The 20,088-nt window shown below is 56.4% G+C and overlaps 1 protein-coding gene across 9 annotated transcripts in view; it reads left to right on the top strand.

Annotated features, from left to right (window-relative positions):
- Positions 1 to 470: 470 nt before the first annotated feature.
- Positions 471 to 20,088, top strand: part of CIC (capicua transcriptional repressor) — a 30,697-nt gene continuing 11,079 nt past the window's right edge. For 4 of the 9 annotated variants that reach the window (XR_008383143.1, XM_053606544.1, XM_053606543.1 and 1 more), the window contains exons 1-2: positions 1,216 to 1,323; positions 3,680 to 6,487. Coding sequence is in view for 8 of the 9 variants with exons in the window: in XM_053606544.1 (XP_053462519.1) it covers positions 3,691 to 6,487 (2,797 nt within the window). In the remaining variant the exon portion in view is untranslated. Of the gene's footprint in view, positions 539 to 1,191; positions 1,324 to 3,676; positions 6,488 to 19,133; positions 19,843 to 20,088 lie in introns of those variants that run through there. The other 5 variants (XM_053606546.1, XM_053606545.1, XM_053606541.1 and 2 more) reach the window with 4 other exon arrangements.

Raw genomic sequence — 20,088 nt, 5'->3', positions numbered from 1 at the left:
CGGAATGTACCGTGAAGCCCCAAGAAGCGCTGCATTTCCCCATCTTGCGCCTAGGGGGCTTTCAGAAAACTGCGCTGTCTTAAATGTCAAACTCTTGGGAGGTGACTTGTCCCCAACACCCCCAAGTCCCAGGCCGCGCGCGTTGCCTACACCTCAGGGCGCGCCACCCCATAGCGCGCGTTCTCTCCCCTCCCGGTGGCAACAGGGCTTTCCGCGGGGCCGCGCCAGACTTTCTGAGACCTTCGATTGGTCCTAGTCCCGGCCACCCGATAACCAATCAAGAGAGGGAAAGGTGACATCACTGGTTCTCCTCCCCTTCCCCCACCCCAAACTTCCCTACTCCGGCTACCGGCAGCAACAACCACATGGGGGAGGGGTAAGAGAGTGTAGAACCGGTGAGGTCATTGCACCGCCCCGGACGCTGCTGATTGGCTGCGGGGCTCGCGGGTGGCGGTTGGCTGCTCCTCGCACCTCCCCCTCGTGCCGCTACCGCTGCCACTGAGAGGAGCCACAGCCGAGGCCAGAGCCAGGAATCCGGGTGAGTTGGGCCCTGGGTCTGAGATACTACTTGTGTTCAGTGAGACTCACGATGAACTGCCCTTTTCGACTTTTTCTCCTCGCCTGGTTTCTTTGGTGCTCCAAGCACTCTGTCACATGGGAGTTGTAGTCTGTTTTGTACTGTGGACTATGGGTCATGGACGTAAGAAAACTACTATTCCCAGCAGGCATTGCGACTAGCCGGTCAACAAATGCTCGGGCCACGCCTTCCAAGCGCTCTCATTGGAGAAGCCTTTCCTTAGCCCCTCCTTCTTTCATTTCACTGGCTACTGTCCGTCACAGAGGCTGGGTTCCGGCCTAGGGTGTATGGCTGCTGGGTACTGTATTCGTCATTCAGCTCTAAGATGGCCCTCAATTGGTCAAGGGTGATGTCCATCAATTATTGTGGGGGAGGGCCCTAGGCAGATGAGGCGGTCGTAGGCTCAGGTTGGTGTCGGTCCCGGAGGGAGGCCGGTCTTGGACTTTGGCCCCTCCCCCTAGCGCTGCCGGATAGGCGCGATTGGTCGTTGCGTGCGTCGCTCGTTGTCGAGGGGAGGAGCTAACAGGGCTGAGGGTATGTATTGGCCTAGACTGACGCCGGTCAGTGGGGTTGTGGCCACTGATTGGCTGGCTGCTCCAGCTGTTGCAGGTCCATTCACCATTTTGTGTGTTGGAGTAAAAAAAAAGGGAGAATCGAGAGGGAGAGCCGGAGGGGGGGCGGGGAGGGACCGGACCGGACCAAGCCGGGGCCACGGCCCCCCGCCCCGAAACCCTGCCGAGCCCGAGGTGAGGGGCGGGGCCAGGGCTGACATGGGAAGTGGGGGGTTGGGGGGCTGGGGCCGAGAGGGGACAGGTGGCAGGGACGGGAAGGGGGTACAGGGGAAAAGGGGTGGGCGGAATGGTGGGAAGGAGAGAAGGAGTGCAGGAAGTGGAGATGGGTTGACAGAAAAGGGGTGACTGGGGGTGGGGGTGGTGAGCAGAGAACAGGTAACAGGAATGGAGGGGTGACAAGACTCGATCTGGGTGACAGAGGGAGGGATCAGAGTTGGAGGGGGTGAGAAGGAGAGGTGATGCGAAGGAAAGGTGACAGGTCTGGAGATGGCTGACAGGAGAGTGACTGGGAGGAATAAGTGACATAGATAAATGCGGGTGACAAGCAGGAGATGATAGGAGGGGGCCTAGGGCCTGTGAAGAGAGAGACAGAGAGGTGATTACAGGATGAGAGAGAGAGTAGCAGAAGCTTGGTGCCAAGAGGGCTGATGGGAGCAGAGGGCATGAGACCCCAAGGTGTCAGGGCCTGAGCTACCCTGGGCTTCAGGAGTTATTGCTTAGATTTTTAAAGGAGGTGAGAGCCCACAGGGCCTTGAGTGGGAGTTATCCAGAGGGGGGTCCACAGGGTGGACAGGAAGAGAGTAGGCCCCACGGGAAAGAATGATACTGGGTTTCTGCATCAGGCAGCAAAATCTAGGGGTGCCAAGGGTCTATGGTTGTAGGCCCTGGGTGGGGTATGCAAAGGTTTGTGTTTGGGTAGGACTGGGGCCAGATCTCAGTCCCCAAGACTGTGGCCCAGCAGGTCAGTAGGGAGAAGGTGATGATGGCTGCCCAACTCCTAGGTACTTGGGGGCCGGCCCTGGACCCTCTAGGTTCTGTCTATGAGGACCCCAGGATTGGCCAAAGAAGGGGCAGGCCTGGAACTGCAGGGTCCACAGGAGGAGCAGGCCCCAAGTGGGAGAGCATGAGGTCAGGGTTCCCCAGAGAGCCTGAAGACTGGGTCAGGGGTGCCTCTTAATGTCTTTGACTTATGATCCTGGGTCTCCCAACTCTCCTAGAAGCCCCCTTTTGGCTTCGCATGTTCTCCTAGTCACTTCAGAGTAAAGTTTTTTCCCCTTTTCTTTTCTCAGGGCAGCTTGAAAGGGGGAGGGCAGTAATGACTGTTCAGGAAGTGGGTGAGGTTGGCTTGTTGGGCTTGTCCTGCTTTCTTTGACCTTATCCCAGTTATCCCCACTTGGAGTTGGAGGACATATTGGGGGGTCTAGGAGGCCCAGCCAACTCAGCCACCCTGCCAGAGCCAGCCCAGCCATGGCAGGGATTCATGCAGGCCAGAAGTGGGGGCTGGGCTTGTGGGTATCTTGCTGGGTGCTGTGGGGGGAGGGGCAGGCTTTCATGCAGTGGGACAGAGAAACCCTGAGGTGTAGCTTTGTGTCCCACTGTGTGATGACGTGTGCGGGTGCGTGTTTGCGTGAGTGCTCATGCTCGGCCCTATGGCAGCACTGAGCTCTTGCCCTAGACATGCCCCTGCCTGCTCCCTGCCAGCATCTGGGAATATGGCTGTACCTGGCAGGCCTGGGGTACAGAGCAGAGTGGGCAGCCATCCCTCGGGACTCTTAGCTGCCCACTCCTTCCCACAATGCCTAGCCATGCCAGGCCGCTCAGAGGGGTGGAGGGAGGGTAAGGGGGGGGTAGAGGGAGGCTCATATCACCGCTCAGTCACCTCCCTTTCTGTGCCTTAGTGCTCATGCATGTGTGTGTGTGTGAGTGTGTATACCCTCTCAATGGCCACACTGCAAGTAAGCATGCACTCTGGATAATGTGACAAGTGGCACACTGAAATGGTTAGAGCATGGACTCTGGAGCTAGATTACCTGGGTTCAGACCATTGTTCCACTGTTTCCTAGCTGGGTGATCTTGGACAGGTTGCTTAATCTCTCTGTGCTTTGGTTAAAATGAGACCGATAGTAGCACCTGCCTCTTAGGGCTGTTGTGAGGATGACATGGGTTTAATAAAGGCAAGCTGAGCACAGGGCTCAGGACAAAGGGAGTGCTCTATAGGCAAGAACTGTTAGTGCCTCTCTTGTCCCCTTGGGCATTTAGAGCATGTGCATCCTGTTCCTTGTTGAGAGACCAGGTGTATGTGAGTATTCCCCAAGGAGTCAGAGTGTGTATGCTCAGGGGACTTGGGTGCTAGTCTATATCTGAGTGCTGTCCAGGGACCTACAAGAGTTGAAGGTATCTGTGAAGGAGGCCTTGGAGATCATGAGGCTGAGGCAGTGGACTCAGTAGATGGGTAGTCTTGGGGGACACTAGGTCTGGGGGCTCTCCTGAGTTGTTCCCAATGATCCTTGTCTCCTCTTCCACCCAGCAGGTGGACAAAACATGAAGCCAATGAAGAAGCACTCAGCATGCACTGGCCTTTCAGGTCCTGGCAGTGGTAGCAAGTCCCCACCAGCCACGAGGGCCAAGGCTCTGAGGCGGCGAGGGGCTGGGGAGGGTGACAAGCCAGAGGAGGATGAAGATGAGGTTCAGCAGCAGCAGCAGCAGCATCCTGGGCCAGAAGAGCTGGAGGAAGCTGAGGAGGAGGAGGCTGAGCGGGGCTCCGGGGCTGAGGGGCTGCACCCAGAGCTGCACCCTGGCGACTTGACCCCAGGCCGAGCTGAGGACCCCAAGGGAGATGGGGAGGCAGGCCGATGGGAGCCCTCACTTAGCCGCAAGACAGCCACGTTTAAGTCTCGAGCACCCAAGAAAAAGTATGTGGAGGAGCATGGGGCCAGCGGTGATAACATAGCTGGGACCCCTGAAGAGCAGGTACGAACCCCTGAGGAGGCCAATGCCCTGGGAGTACCTCCAAGGCCACCCACCTCTACCCGCTCTTCCTCCACTGACACAGCCAGTGAACACTCAGCAGACCTGGAGGATGAGCCAGCTGAGGCTTGTGGTCCAGGCCCCTGGCCATCCAGTGGCACCAGTGGTGGCTATGATCTACGGCAGTTGCGGTCCCAGCGGGTGCTGGCTCGGCGTAGTGATGGACTATTCTTGCCTGCTATAGTACGCCAGGTGCGCCGAAGCCAGGACCTGGGTGTGCAGTTCCCTGGTGACCGGACCCTGACTTTCTATGAGGGGGTACCAGGTGGAGGTGTAGATGTGGTTTTGGATACCACACCGCCACCAGGCGCATTAGTGGTAGGTACACCTGTCTGTACCTGTGTGGAGCCTGGTGTGGCTGCCTACAGGGAGGGTGTGGTGGTGGAGGTGGCTACCAAGCCAGCTGCCTACAAGGTCCGTTTCAGCCCTGGTCCTAGCTCCCAGCCAGGCCTGCTAGGCACCCTGTCACAGCCCCCACAGCTGCTGCACCGTGAACCTGAGGAGGCTGTGTGGGTGGCCCGCTCCAGTCTGCGCCTGCTGCGGCCCCCCTGGGAACCTGAGGCCCTGCCGAGGAAGCCCCTTACAGGCCCTGAAGAAGAGCAGGCTGACCCTGGGGCCACCTTGCCACCCTGCTCCGCTGCCTTAGACCCCAAGCAGCCCGAGGATGCTGAGGTCTCTAAGATCAGCTTTGGGGGCAACTTGGGTGCTCACTGTGAGGAGAATGAGGAGAAGCACCTGCCAGGCCTGGGTACCCCAGCTCTACTCCCATTGCCCCCACCCCAGCTTCTGTCGCCACCACCCAAGTCTCCAGCCTTTGCAGGCCCTGGCCGCCCTGGTGAGCAGCCCTCACCCTGCCAGGAGGGGAGCCAGGGTGGCAGTCGGAGCAGCAGTGTGGCCTCACTGGAGAAGGGGGCTGCACCGGCAGCCCGGGCCCGCACGCCACTGACAGCTGCCCAGCAAAAGTACAAGAAGGGTGACGTGGTCTGCACACCCAATGGAATCAGAAAAAAGTTCAATGGCAAGCAGTGGCGACGGCTGTGCTCACGGGATGGCTGCATGAAGGAGTCACAGCGGCGGGGCTACTGCTCACGCCACCTGTCCATGCGAACCAAAGAGATGGAGGGCCTGGCAGACAGTGGGCCTGGAGGGGCAGGGCGGCCAGCCGGTATGGCAGCCCGTGAGGGCAGCACTGAGTTCGACTGGGGTGATGAGACATCTCGGGACAGCGAGGCTAGCAGCGTGGCAGCCCGTGGAGACTCACGGCCACGTCTGGTGGCCCCTGCTGACTTGTCCCGTTTTGAGTTTGATGAGTGTGAGGCAGCTGTGATGTTGGTGTCATTGGGCAGCTCACGCTCAGGCACACCCTCCTTCTCACCTGTCTCCACGCAATCGCCCTTTTCTCCAGCCCCGTCACCCTCACCCTCACCACTCTTTGGCTTCCGCCCTGCCAACTTCAGTCCTATCAATGCCTCACCAGTCATCCAGCGCACTGCTGTTCGCAGTCGCCACCTGAGTGCCAGCACTCCAAAGGCCGGTGTGCTGACACCGCCAGACCTGGGCCCACCACCACCTGCACCCCGAGAGCGCCATTCCTCCGGCATTCTACCAACCTTCCAGACCAACCTGACCTTTACTGTGCCCATCAGCCCCGGGCGGCGGAAGACAGAGCTGTTGCCACACCCAGGAGCTTTGGGGGCCCCAGGCGCAGGGGGTGGAGGAGCCGTCCCAGACTTCCCCAAGAACGACAGCTTAGACTCTGGTGTGGACTCAGTGTCCCACACACCTACACCCTCCACACCGGCTGGCTTCCGGGCTGTGTCACCTGCTGTGCCCTTTTCTCGCTCCCGCCAGCCCTCACCATTGCTGCTGTTACCCCCACCTGCTGGCCTGACCTCAGATCCAGGGCCTTCTGTGCGCAGGGTGCCTGCTGTGCAGCGGGACTCACCTGTCATTGTCCGCAACCCTGATGTGCCATTGCCCTCCAAATTCCCTGGAGAGGTGGGCAGTTCGGGTGAGGCACGGGCCGGAGGACCTGGACGGAGCTGCCGTGAGACCCCGGTGCCCCATGGGGTGGCCAGTGGGAAGCCTGGTCTGCCCCCACCTCTGCCAGCCCCTGTGCCCATCACCGTGCCTCCAGCTGCACCAACTGCTGTGGCACAGCCGATGCCTACCTTTGGCCTGGCTTCTTCACCCTTCCAACCTGTGGCCTTCCACCCCTCACCTGCTGCCCTGTTGCCTGTCCTGGTGCCCAGCAGTTATACCAGCCATCCCGCCCCCAAGAAGGAGGTCATCATGGGCCGGCCTGGAACAGGTAAGAAGTTTTAGATGGGCTGGGTGAGGGCTTACTTCAAATGGGGCCTCTTGCAAGCTGAGCTTTTGAGAGGTGAGATCCCCACCTCAGGAAGGGCTCAAAAGGAGGCTGGCCTCCTCTCTGCACAGATGTTGTAGTGTGAATTCACATGTCAAGTGAGGGACTGGACTTTTAAGGCTCAATGCCAGAGGCCTCCTCTTGGATAATGTACCCTTGAGGGATCTGCCAATCAGCACATCTTTACTGAATGCAGACTCTGAGTTGGGTCTCCATGGAGCCAAAGGGGTAACAAAATAACTGTGGTGACAGTTTCCATGTCTTGCGGGACTGAGCAGGGGCATTATCATAAGAAATGCACGTAGGGTACCTTACTGAATTTTCACACTCCATAATACAGTGTGGACAAAAAGTTTGTGTGCAATTTACCATGTTAAACTATTTTAAGTTGCACATGAACTTTAGGTCCACCCTTTATGCACTAGCCATACACCCATGTTCTAAACTCTTTTCAAATATTAGCTCTTTTTGTCTTCACAGTGACCCTCACAGGAGGGTGCTATGATTATGCTTGTTAGAGGAAACCGTAGCCAGGTTTATAACTTGACCAAGATTAGTAAATCCTGTAGCCATTCCTCAAACCCAGGCAGGCTGGGCTTGGTGCTCATAGCTCAGTGGTTAGGGCGCCGGTCACATTGCATTGGAGCTGGTGGGTTTTAACCCAGCCAGGGTCTGCCAAACAACAATGACAAAAATAACAACAAAAAGATAGCTGGGAATTGTGGTGGGTACCTGTAGTCTCAGCTACTTGGGAGGCTGAGGCAAGAGAATTGCTTAAGCCCAAGAAGTTTGAGGTTGCTGTGAGCTGTGATGCTACGGCACTCTACAAAGAGTGACATAGTGAGACGCCATCTCAAAAAAAAAAACCCAGGCAGGCTGGCTTGTGACCTCTTGGCCATAGTGCTGGGTTACAGATGGGAAGACTGAGGCTCTAACATGTCCTTCACCGTGAGGTGACAAGACTAGGACTGGAGCCCTCATCTTCACCTCTGCACCCAGTAAACATCACAGATGTGGTCATTGCCATAGCCAAGGGTGTGCTGGGCTCTCTTCCAAGGTGTGGATGTAGTCTGGCTGCCCTCAGGACAGGGTGTATAAGCCAAGACTTGAAGGATGAGTTGGAACCAGCAACCTTAGGGAGAAGAAGGAGAAGGCTCTGAGGCCAGAAGGAGCTCAGCCTAGGAGGGAAGAGGGAGTCCAGTGTGGCTGGAGGGGGAGAAGGCTAGGAGTGGGGAGAATGGCATTTCTGAGATTGTGCCAGAGAACCAGGGACTCAGGCCAGGCTGGGGTTTGTAGGAGCTATACACAGAGAAGGTGACAGACCTGTCAGCAGCCCCTTCCGTAACATCTTTTTCCTATTTACTAATTTATTTATTTTTTTGAGACAGACTCTCACTATGTTGCCCTCGGTAGAATGCCATGGCATCACAGCTCACAGCAACCTCAAACTCTTGGGCTTAAGCGATTCTCTTAGCTCAGCCTCCCAAGTAGCTGGGACTACAGGTGCCCACCACAATGTCTGGCTATTTTTTTTGTTGTAGTTGTCATTGTTGTTTAGCGGGCCTGGACCGATTTGAACCCGCCAGTCCTGGTATATGTGGCTGGTGCCCTAACCATTGAGCTACAGGTGCCAAGCTTATTTACTTATTTATTTATTAATCCACTTTTTTTTTTTTTTTTTAGATAGAATCTCACTACCCTTGGTAGAGTGCGTGCAACATAGCTCACAGCAACCTCAAACTCTTGGGCTTAAGTAATTCTCTTGCCTTAGCCTCCCAAGTAGCTGGGACTACAAGTACCCGCCACAATGCCCAGCTATTTTTGTTGTAGTTGTCATTGTTGTTCAGCAAGCTGGGGCTGTGTTTGAACTCCCCAGCCTCAGTGTATGTGGCCAGTGCCTTAACCACTGAGCTATGGGAGCCGAGCCTTTTTTTTTTTTTTTTTTTTTTTTGAGACAGATTCTCACTTTTTCATCCTCAGTAGAGTGCCGTGGCATCATATCTCACAGCAACTTCAAAGTCTTGGGCTCAAACAATTCTTTTGCCTCAGCCTCCCAAGTAGCTGGGATTAAGGCACCTGCCACAACATCCAGTTTTATGTTGTTGTTATTGTTGTGGTTGTCGTTGTTTAGCAGGCCCAGGCTGGGTTCAAACCTACCACCCCTGGTGTATGTGGCCGGCACCCTAACCACTGAGCACAGGTGCTGAGCCTATTAATCCACTTTTGATCCAGGGACCCCTCTATGCCTAGTCCTGTGCTGGATGGTGCTGAGGACACAGCCCTGCCCTCATTGGGCTCACAGTCTCTGGAGTAGACTGACCCATTTCTAGACAGTGACAGTTCCAGTGGTCTGGGCCGGGGTAGAGAAAGCTTAGGAGGCTGTAGGAGCCCAGAGAAGACACTGATGCAGCCTGAGAAGTCAGGGAGGGCTTCTTAAAGAGGAGCTGATAAACTGAGACCTGACGGATGTACAGACTTGAGTCCAGCAAGGAGGGCAGAAAGGACCTTCAGGCAGAGGGAAGATGTCACACAAGCCTTGAGGCAAAAACAAGACGTTGAATGTTCAAAGTCAAGGGCTCTAGAAGGTTAGTGAATAGCTGGATTGGTGAGCAAAGGTCAAATCATAGAAGGCCCCTGTAAGACTTAAGAACTTATGGTTTTGAGCAAATCCAACTCTGGCTGTACAATGGAGGGTGAGTTTGAGTTCCTGAGAAGCAGGGAGACCAGGGAGGAAGGAGGCTGGGGTGCAGATGTTGGTAGGAGTCACTGTAGCTTGGGCTGGGGCAGGGGTCAATTCAGGAAGGAGCTCCAGCCCTGCCCTCATAGACATCCAGCCTAGGCCTGTCCCCAGAGCCAGGGCACAGAGACATGGGGGCTGTGTTGCTCCTTATGCTTATATAGCACTGAGTTTGGGAGCTGTGTGTTTCACATTGGCCAATGTTTTTTACATTTGTTATAGGTGATATGAACATTTCATAGAAGCTGGCAGAACAGGGATTTCCTTTGTTAGGCTGAAGGAAAAGCACAGGGTCTTTAACCCCTGCCTTTCACCTTCTTTGTGCCCATAGCCCCCAACATTGCCCCCATAGCATTGTCTCACACGACCTCCACTGCTGCTGTGGTAGGAGGGATGGCACTGTGGTGGGAGGGCAGGCCCAGCAGGGGTTCTTTTTTTTTTTTTTTTTTTTGTAGAGACAGAGTCTCACTTTATGGCCCTTGGTAGAGTGCCATGGCCTCACACAGCTCACAGCAACCTCCAACTCCTGGGCTTAAGCGATTCTCTTGTCTCAGCCTCCCAAGTAGCTGGGACTACAGGCGCCTGCCACAACGCCCGGCTATTTTTTGGTTGCAGTTTGGCGGGGGCCGGGTTTGAACCCGCCACCCTCGGTATATGGGGCCGGCGCCTTACCGACTGAGCCACAGGCGCCACCCCCCAGCAGGGGTTCTTGCCACCATTTTCCAGATGAGGAAAAGTGAGGCCCTGACAAAAGGAGAGTCTTGACTGAGGTCATCAAGCCAGAGAAGGGAAACACTGGGCCTTGAATCAAGTCTTCCAATCTCCGGATCATAGGACCTCACTTCCAAAAGTTGTAGTAATAATAACTGAGCACTGGCTCAGCGCCCATAGCACAGTGGTTATGGCACCAGCTACATGCACTGAGGCTGGCAGGTTTGTACCCGGCCCAGGCCAGCTAAACAACAGTGACAACTGCAATAAAAAAGTAGCTGGACATTGTGGCAGGCGCCCGTCATCCCAGCTACTTGGGAGGCTGAGGGAAGAGAATTGCTTAAGCCCAAGAGTTTGAGGTTGCTGTGACGCTGTGACATTCTACTGAGGGCAACATGGTGAGACTCTGTCTCAAAACAAACAAAAACAACTGAGTACTGGCTACCTGTGTCTGGCTTACCTGTGAGTTCTGCCAAGCATTTGCTCGCTGAATCTTCTCAATGTCCCAGGAGGTCAGTATGATTATTAGTTCCATTTGACAAAGGAGGAAACTGCAGTCAGAGAGGATGTGACTGCCCAAGGTCACCCCGCTAGGAAGATAGAGAATCAGGATTTGAAGTCAGGTTTTCTGGCTCCAGAACCCAGGCCCGTAAGTAGTATCAGTAATAATGATACAGTGCCAGATGCCATGGCTCTCACACCTGTAGTCCTATCACTTTGAGAGGCATATGGATTGCTTGAGGCCAGGAGTTTAAGATCAGCCTAAGCAAGAGTGAGACCCTGTCTCTACAAAAATTAGAAAATTTAGTTGGGGATGGTGGTGCACACCTATAGTTCCAGCTACTTGGAAGGCTGAGGCAGGAGGATTACTTGAGTCCAGGAGTTTGAGGTTGCAAACTCCTGGAGCTATGATGATGTCACTGCACTGTAGCTTGGGTAACAAAGTGAGAGCTTGTCTCAAAAAAAAAAAAGATGATAGTAATAATAATAACTAACCTTTATTGAACATATACCATGGTGCCCAGCCCCAGTCTTAGGGGACAGTTCATCAAATCTGTCTAATGCTGTGAAGCTAGGGGAAGAACTGAGGTTTAGGAAAGGGAGGCTCCTCACTGAAAGCCACCTGGCTGTCAGAACTTGCCCAGTGCTTGTCCTGGCATTTCTGAGCAGCGCCTCCCTGACAACACCCATGGTGAGGAGTCCAGGCTGTCTTCAGGTTTCCAAACAGCTAGCCCTTTCATTCTCCCAGAGGCCTCCCAAAACCCTTGGGAGGTAAATACCTTGGGGCCTTCTCTCTTTGAGGCCCCAATAGTGCAGACTGTGTCTAGTGGTTGAGAGAGGCCATAGTCCTAGTCCCATCTGCTGGTCCATGCCAAGAACTGACCCTCCATCAGAGGGGAGCAGGTGTGAGGGGGCGGCCCAGGGAAGCCTGCCTGCTCCTGCCCCCCCACCAGACATTTGCTTCCGCTGGGGGACTTGCTGGGGCAGGCGTCCTGGCATTCCCCACATTCTGTGCATGGCATGGCCAGCCAGCTGCTGTTGCCACCTCCCTCTGACTCTTCCTGCCTGCTTCCCAGGAAGGGAACCCGCCACAGGGCCTATAGCCCCAGTCCAGGAGGCCAGATGTCTTAGTCCCATTCCTGGCATGGGCTCCCTGCCAGTCTCCAGCTTCCTGCCTGGTTTCCCCTTATTGACAGGCACTGCCTCTTTTCCTGGGCCTCTGACTGTCTTTCTCTTTGAGCCACTGTATGTCTTACTCTTGGGTTCCTATATGACTCTCTGGTCTCTATTTCTGGGTCTATGTGTCTCTCTCTATACCTCTGTCTGTTATGTCTGAGTCTGGCTTTCTATGCCTTTCTGGTTTTATTTCAGTCTTTGTCAGCACACTCTTTTTTTGAGACAGAGTCTCATTTTGTCGCCCTTGGTAGAATACCATGGTGTCATAGTTCACAGTAACCTCAAACTTTTGGGCTCAAGTGATCCTCTTGCTTCAGCCTCCCAAGTAGCTGGGACTACAGGCACCTGCCACAATGCCTGGCTTTTTTTTTTTTTTTTTTTAGAGACAGGGTCTTGCTCTAGTTCAGGATGGTTTCGAACTCCTGAACTCAAGCAATCCACCCGCCTTGGCCTCCCACAGTGCTAGGATTACAGGTTTAGCCACTGTGCCCAGCTCTTCTTTCTGTTTTGGCTCCCGGTCTTGGGATCCTGTGTCTCTGGGCCACACTTGACCTCTCCCCTGGCCCTCCCTTTCCTATTCTTTAGATTAGTGGTTCTCAACCTGTGGGTTGTGGCCCACAGGAACCGTATTAAAGGGTCGCGGCATTAGGAAGGTGGAGAACCACTGCTTTAGACAAACTGGCTGCCCCCATCCCAGCCTTCCACCTCCGCCCCATGCACATCAGGTATTCTGAAAAAAAAAAAAAAAAATTTTTTTTTTTTTCAGACAGAGTCTCACTCTGTAGCCCTGAGTAGATCATAGCTCATAGCAACCTCAAACTCTTGGGCTCAAGAGATCCTCCTACCTCAGCCTCTAAAGTAGCTAGGACTACTGGTGCCCACTGTGATGACTGGCTAGTTTTTCTATTTTGGTAGAGACAGGGTTTCACTCTTGCTCAGGTTGGTCTTGAACTCTCAAGCATTTCACCTGCCATAGCCTCCCACCAGAGTGCTAGAATTACAGGAATGAGCCATTGTACCTGTTATTTATTTAGATAGAGTCTTACTCAGTTACCTTGGGGTTGAGTGCCATGGTGTCATAGTTCACAGCAAGCTCAAACTCTTGGGCACAAGTGATCCTCTTGTCTCAGCCTCCCAAGTAGCTAGGATTACAGGTGCCTGCCACAACGATTAGTTTTTGTTTTTAGACATGGGGTCTGGCTCTTGCTCAGGTAGGTCTTGAACTCATGAGCTCAAGTAATCCACTCACCTCGGCCTCCCAGAATGCCAGGATTACAGGCATCAGCTACTTGTCTGGCCTGTTCTGATTATGTATTTATTTATTTATTTATTTTTTGAGACAGAGTCTCACTATGTTGCCCTTGGTAGAGTGCTATGCCATCACAGCTCACAGCAACCTCAAACTCTTGGGCTTAAGCAATTCTCTTGCCTCAGCCTCCCAAGTAGCTGGGACTATAGGCACCCGCCACAACACCCAGCTATTTTTTGTTGAAGTTGACATCATTGTTTAGCTGGCCCAGCCTGGGTTTGAACTCGCCAGCCTCGGTGTGTGTGGCTGGTGCCGTAACCACTGTGCTACATGTGCCAAGCCTGTTCTGATCTTTTAAGTACAGGTCCCCTACTCCCATCTTGGGGAGTTTTGGGAGACTGTCCAGGCCTGGGAGCCCTCTCTTGACAAATATATATATATATATATATATATGTTTTTTTTTTTTTTTTTTTGAGACAGAGCCTCAAGCTATCACTCTGGGTAGAGTGTTGTGGCATCACAGCTCACAGCAACCTCCAACTCCTGGGCTCAGGCGATTCTCTTGCCTCCGCCTTCCAAGTAGCTGGGACTACAGGTGCCCACCACAATACCCGGCTATTTTTTGGTTGTTGCCGTCATTGTTGTTTGGTGGGCTCGGGCTGGATTTGAACCCGCCAGCTCAGGTGTATGTGGCTGGCACCTTAGCTACTTGAGCTACAGGCGCTGAGCCACAAATTTTTATTGATTGATTGATTGCAGTTTTTGGCCAGGGCCGGGTTTGAACCCACCACCTCTGGTATATGGGGCTGGTGCCCTACACCTTTGAGCCACAGGTGCCGCCCTATTTATTTTTTTTGAGACAGTCTTACTCTGTTGCCCACAGTAGAGTGTCCTGGTCACAGCTCACAGCAACCTCTAACTCTTGGGCTTAAGCTATTGTCTTGCCTCAGCCTCCCGAGTAGCTGGGACTACAGGTGCCTGCCACAACGCCCAGCTATTTTTTGTTGCAGTTGGGCTGGGGCCAGGTTCAAACCTGCCACCCTTGGTATATGGGGCCAGCGCCCTACCCACTGAACCACAAGTGCCACCACCTTGACAAATTTATTACCTACTGCTGTCCCTGAAAATGCTGAGAAGTATTCGGATCCAACTTGCCGACCTGTCCACTATCCAAGCACCTGTTACTAAGACTGGCAGGAAAGCAGGGGCTGTATAGGCCAAGCTAGGAGATCCGGCTGTGGGGGGCAGCAGGAAAGCAGCTTCTGTGCACACCCACCTGCTAGAGGGCATGACCCAGATCACCCTACCTCCCTCTACTCTGGACCTTTCAACAGATGCATTTGGTGTTAGCTCCATTGAGCATAGTCCTGGAAGTAGTCCACCCCTGGAGGTAGGGCCTCAAAGACTAGGCAATACCTATCCATTGCACTTGGACAGGTGGGAAAAATGAGGCCTAGAAAGAGGAGTCAAGGTGGTTGAGCCTAGGTGTCCTGACTCCCAAATCCAGGTTCTGCCCACCATAATTTCTATTTGTCTCAAAAATAGTGACCCCTGTCTCCACCACCAGAAGTCAGCTCTCTCATCCCTCTGCCAGATCCAGGGGTGCAGCAGGTGGGCGGGGAAGGCAGATGTGGATGCAGGCTGCACAGGCAAAGATGAGCAGAGGGAGATAACCCAGTCTGGGGAAGCCAGGGGATAGGGACAACTCAGTGGCTCGTGTGGGGTTGATCAGGGAGGTTCAAGTAGACTTCTCATTAGAGGTGATGTTGGAGCTGAAGTATGGAATGAGTAGCTTTTACAATAGTGAAAGAAAGGGAAGGGCAAAACAGGCAGAAGCGGGGGCACGAGCAAAGGCCAGAAGTTAAAGTGCATGAGCTCTGAGCAGCTAGTTGAGGCTGGAGCAGATAGGAGTACAGGCTTAGCCTAAGGGTGCCATGGAGGACAGGCTCAGTTTTGAATGGCAGGCTGAGAATTCGGGGTTCTACTCGGGGGCCGCTAAAGAAGCAAGAAAGTGTTTAGAGCAGGTGAAAAGAAAAGGATGGATATAGGTGTCGAAGACTCCTGGAGACGGCCCTGGAGAGGAAGGAGGCCTAGGCTGGGAAGAAGAGAACGAGAGGAGAGCTTGTGAGGATGTAGGGGTGAGTCTTGGGGACTTCATGGAAGGGACCCTATCGCCCACAACTTTGCGCTCTGCCACACTAGGCGCTGCGAGGGTTCAGGCTGCCTCCTGGCGGCCGGCAGTGGGGGAGGCCAGCGCGCGCATGCGTGGCAGAGGGTGGTTGGGGCGGGGGCGCATCCTAGAGCCCCAGGCGCCCGGGCATTAATGGCTCCATTAGTGGCCGGGAGGGAGGCGCATTAGCGGCGGCGACGGCGTCTGGCTCCCATTACCACCGGCGGCAGCGGCTGCACCGCAGGCGGCTGGACTCTAGCCTGCCGCACCGCCTTCTCTGCCCCCACCTTGTCCCCTGTTCCCGCTCCCCACGCGGGCCTGGGCAGGGAACCCCTGTCCCCCCATTTCAGCGGAAAAACTGATTGTGGAGCCAGACAGGCTTGGGTTGAAATCCCGGCCGTGTTGTCTCCTGATGCAAGGATGCTACCTTTCTCTGAGTGGTAGTCGGGAAAACAGGATGCACAGAGCTGTGTAGACCTGGACGGCACCTGGTAAAGGCCGCACCCAGCCCCTGCTCATACCTAGGGCCCCCAGCATTGGTTCGCCATTCTTCCCATTGGCTGCCATCGCGCCCGTCGGCCGCCGATTGGCCAAGGCCAGCTTTTCCCTGGCTCTGCGCAATTAACCCCTGTGCGGCTATGTCCTGGCTCTAGGTGCCCCCCCACCGCAGACATCTCGGGTGCCAGCTGGCCCGCGCCCCACCGCGGCCCGCGTGGGTGTCAGGCCGGCCAGGCGCCCGCCCGCCCTCCCAGCACAAAGCAGCTTTGTAGGGCTTGTCGGGGGTTGGCTGGGGGCCAGGCGGCGAGTGGAAAATCTCGTGAGCCCGGGGAAGGGAGGGGAACACAGGGCGGCACCCCCTCCTCTGCCTGGGCCTTGGCGCCTCCCTCAGCCCGCGCCGATCGGCCCTCCCAGCCCGGGCGCCTGTACAACCTCCCCTACCCCCCTCCTACCCTCAAACCCGCATCCCGCCCATCTCCCAATCCCTGGGGACGCTCCCCCACACCTCCCCTATCTCTTTTTCCCTCCTGATCCCCCTGCCTACCCCAGCCCCACTCACACTGACTCACCCCAGCGCTATTTTTAGCCCCCCATCCCCGCGGAGCTGCGCCAGCCCAATCCTGGGCTCGTTCCCCAGGCAACCCTGGCCGTCGCCGACGCCCGGGTGGGTGGGTGGGTGGGTGTGTATCTGGAGAGCGGGTGAGGGGAGCTGGGGACACTAGGGTGGTGAGCTGAGGCGGAGACCCGGGTGGGGAGCTGCGGGCGGCCAGCGGGGGCGGAGTGCCTCACGGGCTCAATAAATGGTGCCCATGAGTTTAGAGCTTGTCTGCCTGTCCCTCAGTCTGTCAGCATCCCTGGCTGCTCGCCCCAGGCCTCTGGGCAGGCCTTGGCCTGTGCCGCCCAGGTGGCTGCTGGTGTCTGCATCTGGGCTTCTTGTCCTCAAGCCAGCTGGGGTGTGGTGGTATAGTGGGGGCTCTTTGGGGTAAACCTTTTGTGAAATTGGTTAAGAGTGCAGGGGGTGGCTGCCATCACAATCTTGCCCAGTACCTGCCTCCAGTGAAAGATGGTTTTGTATCTCCTTAGATGATGTTGGGGCCCTAGTTTGGGGAACCCTCCCAGTTTTTTTAATTAGGGAGGCCCCAGTTAGGGTCTGGGATGGCAGGAGAGAGGAAGCTGTCTAGGGATAGGACCTGCTCCCTCCCCTCTGCTCCCAATCCACCCCCACCCAGAGTTCCTCCACCCTGAACAATAGAAGCTAAGTATAGGGCTGGCCAAGAGCCCAGTGCAGGGGGGCCCTTCCCATCCAGATTCCTGCCCCTCCCTGCCAGAGTGGGCCCCCACTTGGTTGTACCCTGCCCCAAAAGGGGCCTCTTTCCATCTTCCTCCATGGGCATGGTGTCTTCTACCAGATGTGTAACCTTCCCAGATGTGTGGGGCCCTCTTTCCCTGTTGTGCCATTATGCCTGGCTCTTTTTCTCACCCAATAGAACTGGGGGAGCTAGGGGCAGAGCTCCTGTGAGTTCTGTCCTTGGGCTGCATTGCAGTAGAGAAGGGGTTAACTTGCCAGTAGGTGACTCACTCACCGATGGGGAGAGGTGGGGGCAGCTGGTGGGGTGATAGTGGGCCACATTGATTTCAGCCTCAATTCCTGCCTCACATTGCAGTCCCTGGGGCAGTGAGGTAATGGAGGGTCTGAGTCTGGGGCCGCATAGGGAGGAGGGGGCAGTCACCTAATAGTCCCTCTGGTAGCCCCTCCAGGCTCACAGCCAAGTGTCTGGTCCTGCAGTCTCAGGAGGTCGGAGAGCTACAGACCTTCCCTTCCCCTCTGGACTCTGGTTACCCAGTTTTTGCACCCTCTACATGCCTTCAGCTCTGTCAATGCATGGGAAAATGGTTTGTCTGCTCTGTGGATGACCCAACCAGTATAGGAGCCCAGTCTTGGTCCATCTGAGTCTGTGCAACCATTATCTGCTCAAGTGTGACTCCAGGGCCCCTGCTGGGTGGTCCAAGGCCTCTGCATCTCTGCTTTGTGGGCCCTAGACCCTTGCCTTTGTCTCCATATGTGCCCTCTCACCTTTCTGTAGTTCACCATTCTCTGTATGGTCTGATTATATTCCTGGGCCTCTCTTTTGGAATCCTCTGCCTTTATCCACTCTGAAGTTTAGTCTTGAGTAATGGAAAGAGCACTTGAGTTGGAGCACTAGGCTGGGACACCTTGGCAGCATGATCTTACACGATTTATTCAATACCTCAGGCTCATTTTCTCATCTGAACATGGGTGTAATAAAGTATATCTCCCTAGGTGGCTGTGAGGATTCAGTGAACCAAATGATACATACAAGCTCCCAGCAGACAGCAGCCCCAGTGTTCCTTTCCTTTCTTCCTTGTCTGTTTTGGGGAGTCTGGGTGTGGCTCTCAGCCTAGGCTGTCAGGTCCAGCCATGGTGGTGCCCTGCTAGGTAGATGTCCCTGAGTGGCAGAAAAGTGTCAGGCTAGGTAGCTGAGGCTCTGTATACGTACGTAATGGGCCTGGGCACTGACATGGTACCCGTGTGTGGAGTCAATATGACCATGTCTGTGAGAATTAACGTGTATTGAGAATTAGGGGTGCATTGTGAGTGCTAGGAAGGCTGTATGAGAGTTTATTAAGATGGAAGAGTGTGTGGTTGTGTGGGAGGTATGTGGGATGTCTGTAGTGGACAAGCAGTAGAGGCTGTGCTGAACTCTGTTTGATACACTAGTCTGCATGATTCATTTGGGCTGGTGGGAGTATGATGAGGATACATGTTGGTGAGGCATGTGTGACAGGGCATGGATGAAATGGTTGATGTAAACAGGATGGCTGAAAGTGAGTGTGCAGGATGGTGGGTGGGAGTGATGGACCCTGTGTTTGTTAGGTAGTACATTTATGTGAGCAGGTGTGCGAGGTGTGACGGTGTGGGTGTAAGACCGAGGACATATGCACCCGTGGGGTGTGTAAGAGATAATGGGTGTGGCACTAAAGTATGCCCGAGGCGGGGGAGAGAGAGTGTGTGTGCGTGTGTGTCTGTGTGTGAGGGAGAGAGAGTTGGTGAGGGCTCGGGGATGGCTCGCCCAACCTGCGCGGTTTGCCCTGCGGGGCCAGGCACGCCCAGGCAGGCCTGCGAAAAACGGGCCGAGCCGCGCGTGAGGATGTTCCTTGCACAGACTAGACTCACAACGCCACGCACAACCCCGGTGCCTCCGCAGCGCGGCGCCCCGGACCGCCCCCTGGCTCGGTGCCTTTACTGCAGTGCGCCCTCCCTGCCACCTTCCTACCGCGGTCCCGCCCCCGGCCGGCTTGGGGCCAACCGGAGCTCGCCCCGCCCTGCCCTTATTTGCATATGACTGACGTTCCCCCGGGGCGGCCAATGGGGGCGGGCGCGGCGGGGCCTGACCCGCGCGCGGCGGCGGCAGCCAATGAGCTCACGCGCGGGGGGCCGGACTTGCGCGGAAGGCCTTGGGGGAAGCGGGGAAGGGGCGGGGGGAGGCGCGCCGGGGGGAGGGGAGCGCGTAGTAGTGGCGGGGCGGGGAGGCGGCGGTGGTTCGGCGCGGGGCTCGCTCGGAGCGCACAGACGCACGCACGCTGGTCCGTCTGCCCGCCCGGGGCCGGAGGTCGACCCGGCGCTGAACTGCGGGCCCTGGGCCCGGAAAGGCGGGGCGGCGGCGCTGGCAGCTGGGACGCGCGGGGCCAGAGCCGTTACCCGCCGGAGCTGCGAGGGAGGGAGGGAGCGAGCGAGCCAGCGAGCGGGGAGGGCAGGGGGGCCGCCCCCGCGCACGCGCGCCGCGCCCCGCCCCGCCCCGCCTGCCCCGCCTGCCCCGCCCGCTGGACTAGGCAAGGGAGGAGGGAGAGGGAGGGGGCGGTGCCGATGGCCCCCGTGCCGCTCGCCCCGTGACGGCCCCCGCGCGCGCCGGGGGGCGGGGCGGGGCCGGTGCGCGCTGACCTCCCCCGCCCCCCGGGCGGCGGGAGGCAAGCGGCGCTGTGCGCAGGCGCGCCCGGCGGAGACCCCCGCGTGGGGCGGCCAGAGGGGGGCGGCGGGGGGGGGCATGCGGCGACGGCCTCCCGCTCCCCCCGGGCCCAAGCGGCGACGGCTGAGGAGCCGGCTGCGGGCGGAGCGGCGTCGGTCGCTGAGGAGGTGCGAGCCCCTGCCGGGCTCCCCCCGCGCCGGACCATGTACTCGGCCCACAGGCCCCTGATGCCCGCGTCCGGCGCGGCCTCCCGTGGCCTCGGCATGTTCGGTCAGTAGTACCTAGGCCCTGGGACTGCGGGGGTCACGGTGTCGGGGTGCTGCGTGCAGAGTAACGGTGATGGGGGTATAGTACAGTAGAGACAGAGTAAAAGGGTGACGGGGTAAAGTTAGGGAGCTCAGCCAGGCCGAGTGATTAGTGACAGCAGGTGGGAGTGTAGCGGGATGGGGAGTACCTTGGGACGGCTGTGATGATGAAGTGATGGGATGGAATAGGACCCTGGAATTGGAGGTGAGG

Source organism: Nycticebus coucang, chromosome 10, assembly GCF_027406575.1.
Source record: "Nycticebus coucang isolate mNycCou1 chromosome 10, mNycCou1.pri, whole genome shotgun sequence".
In the NCBI taxonomy this organism is placed as follows: domain Eukaryota; kingdom Metazoa; phylum Chordata; class Mammalia; order Primates; family Lorisidae; genus Nycticebus; species Nycticebus coucang.
The sequence above is the reverse complement of the archived record's forward strand: the minus strand, read 5'-3'. Positions and strand labels throughout refer to the sequence as shown.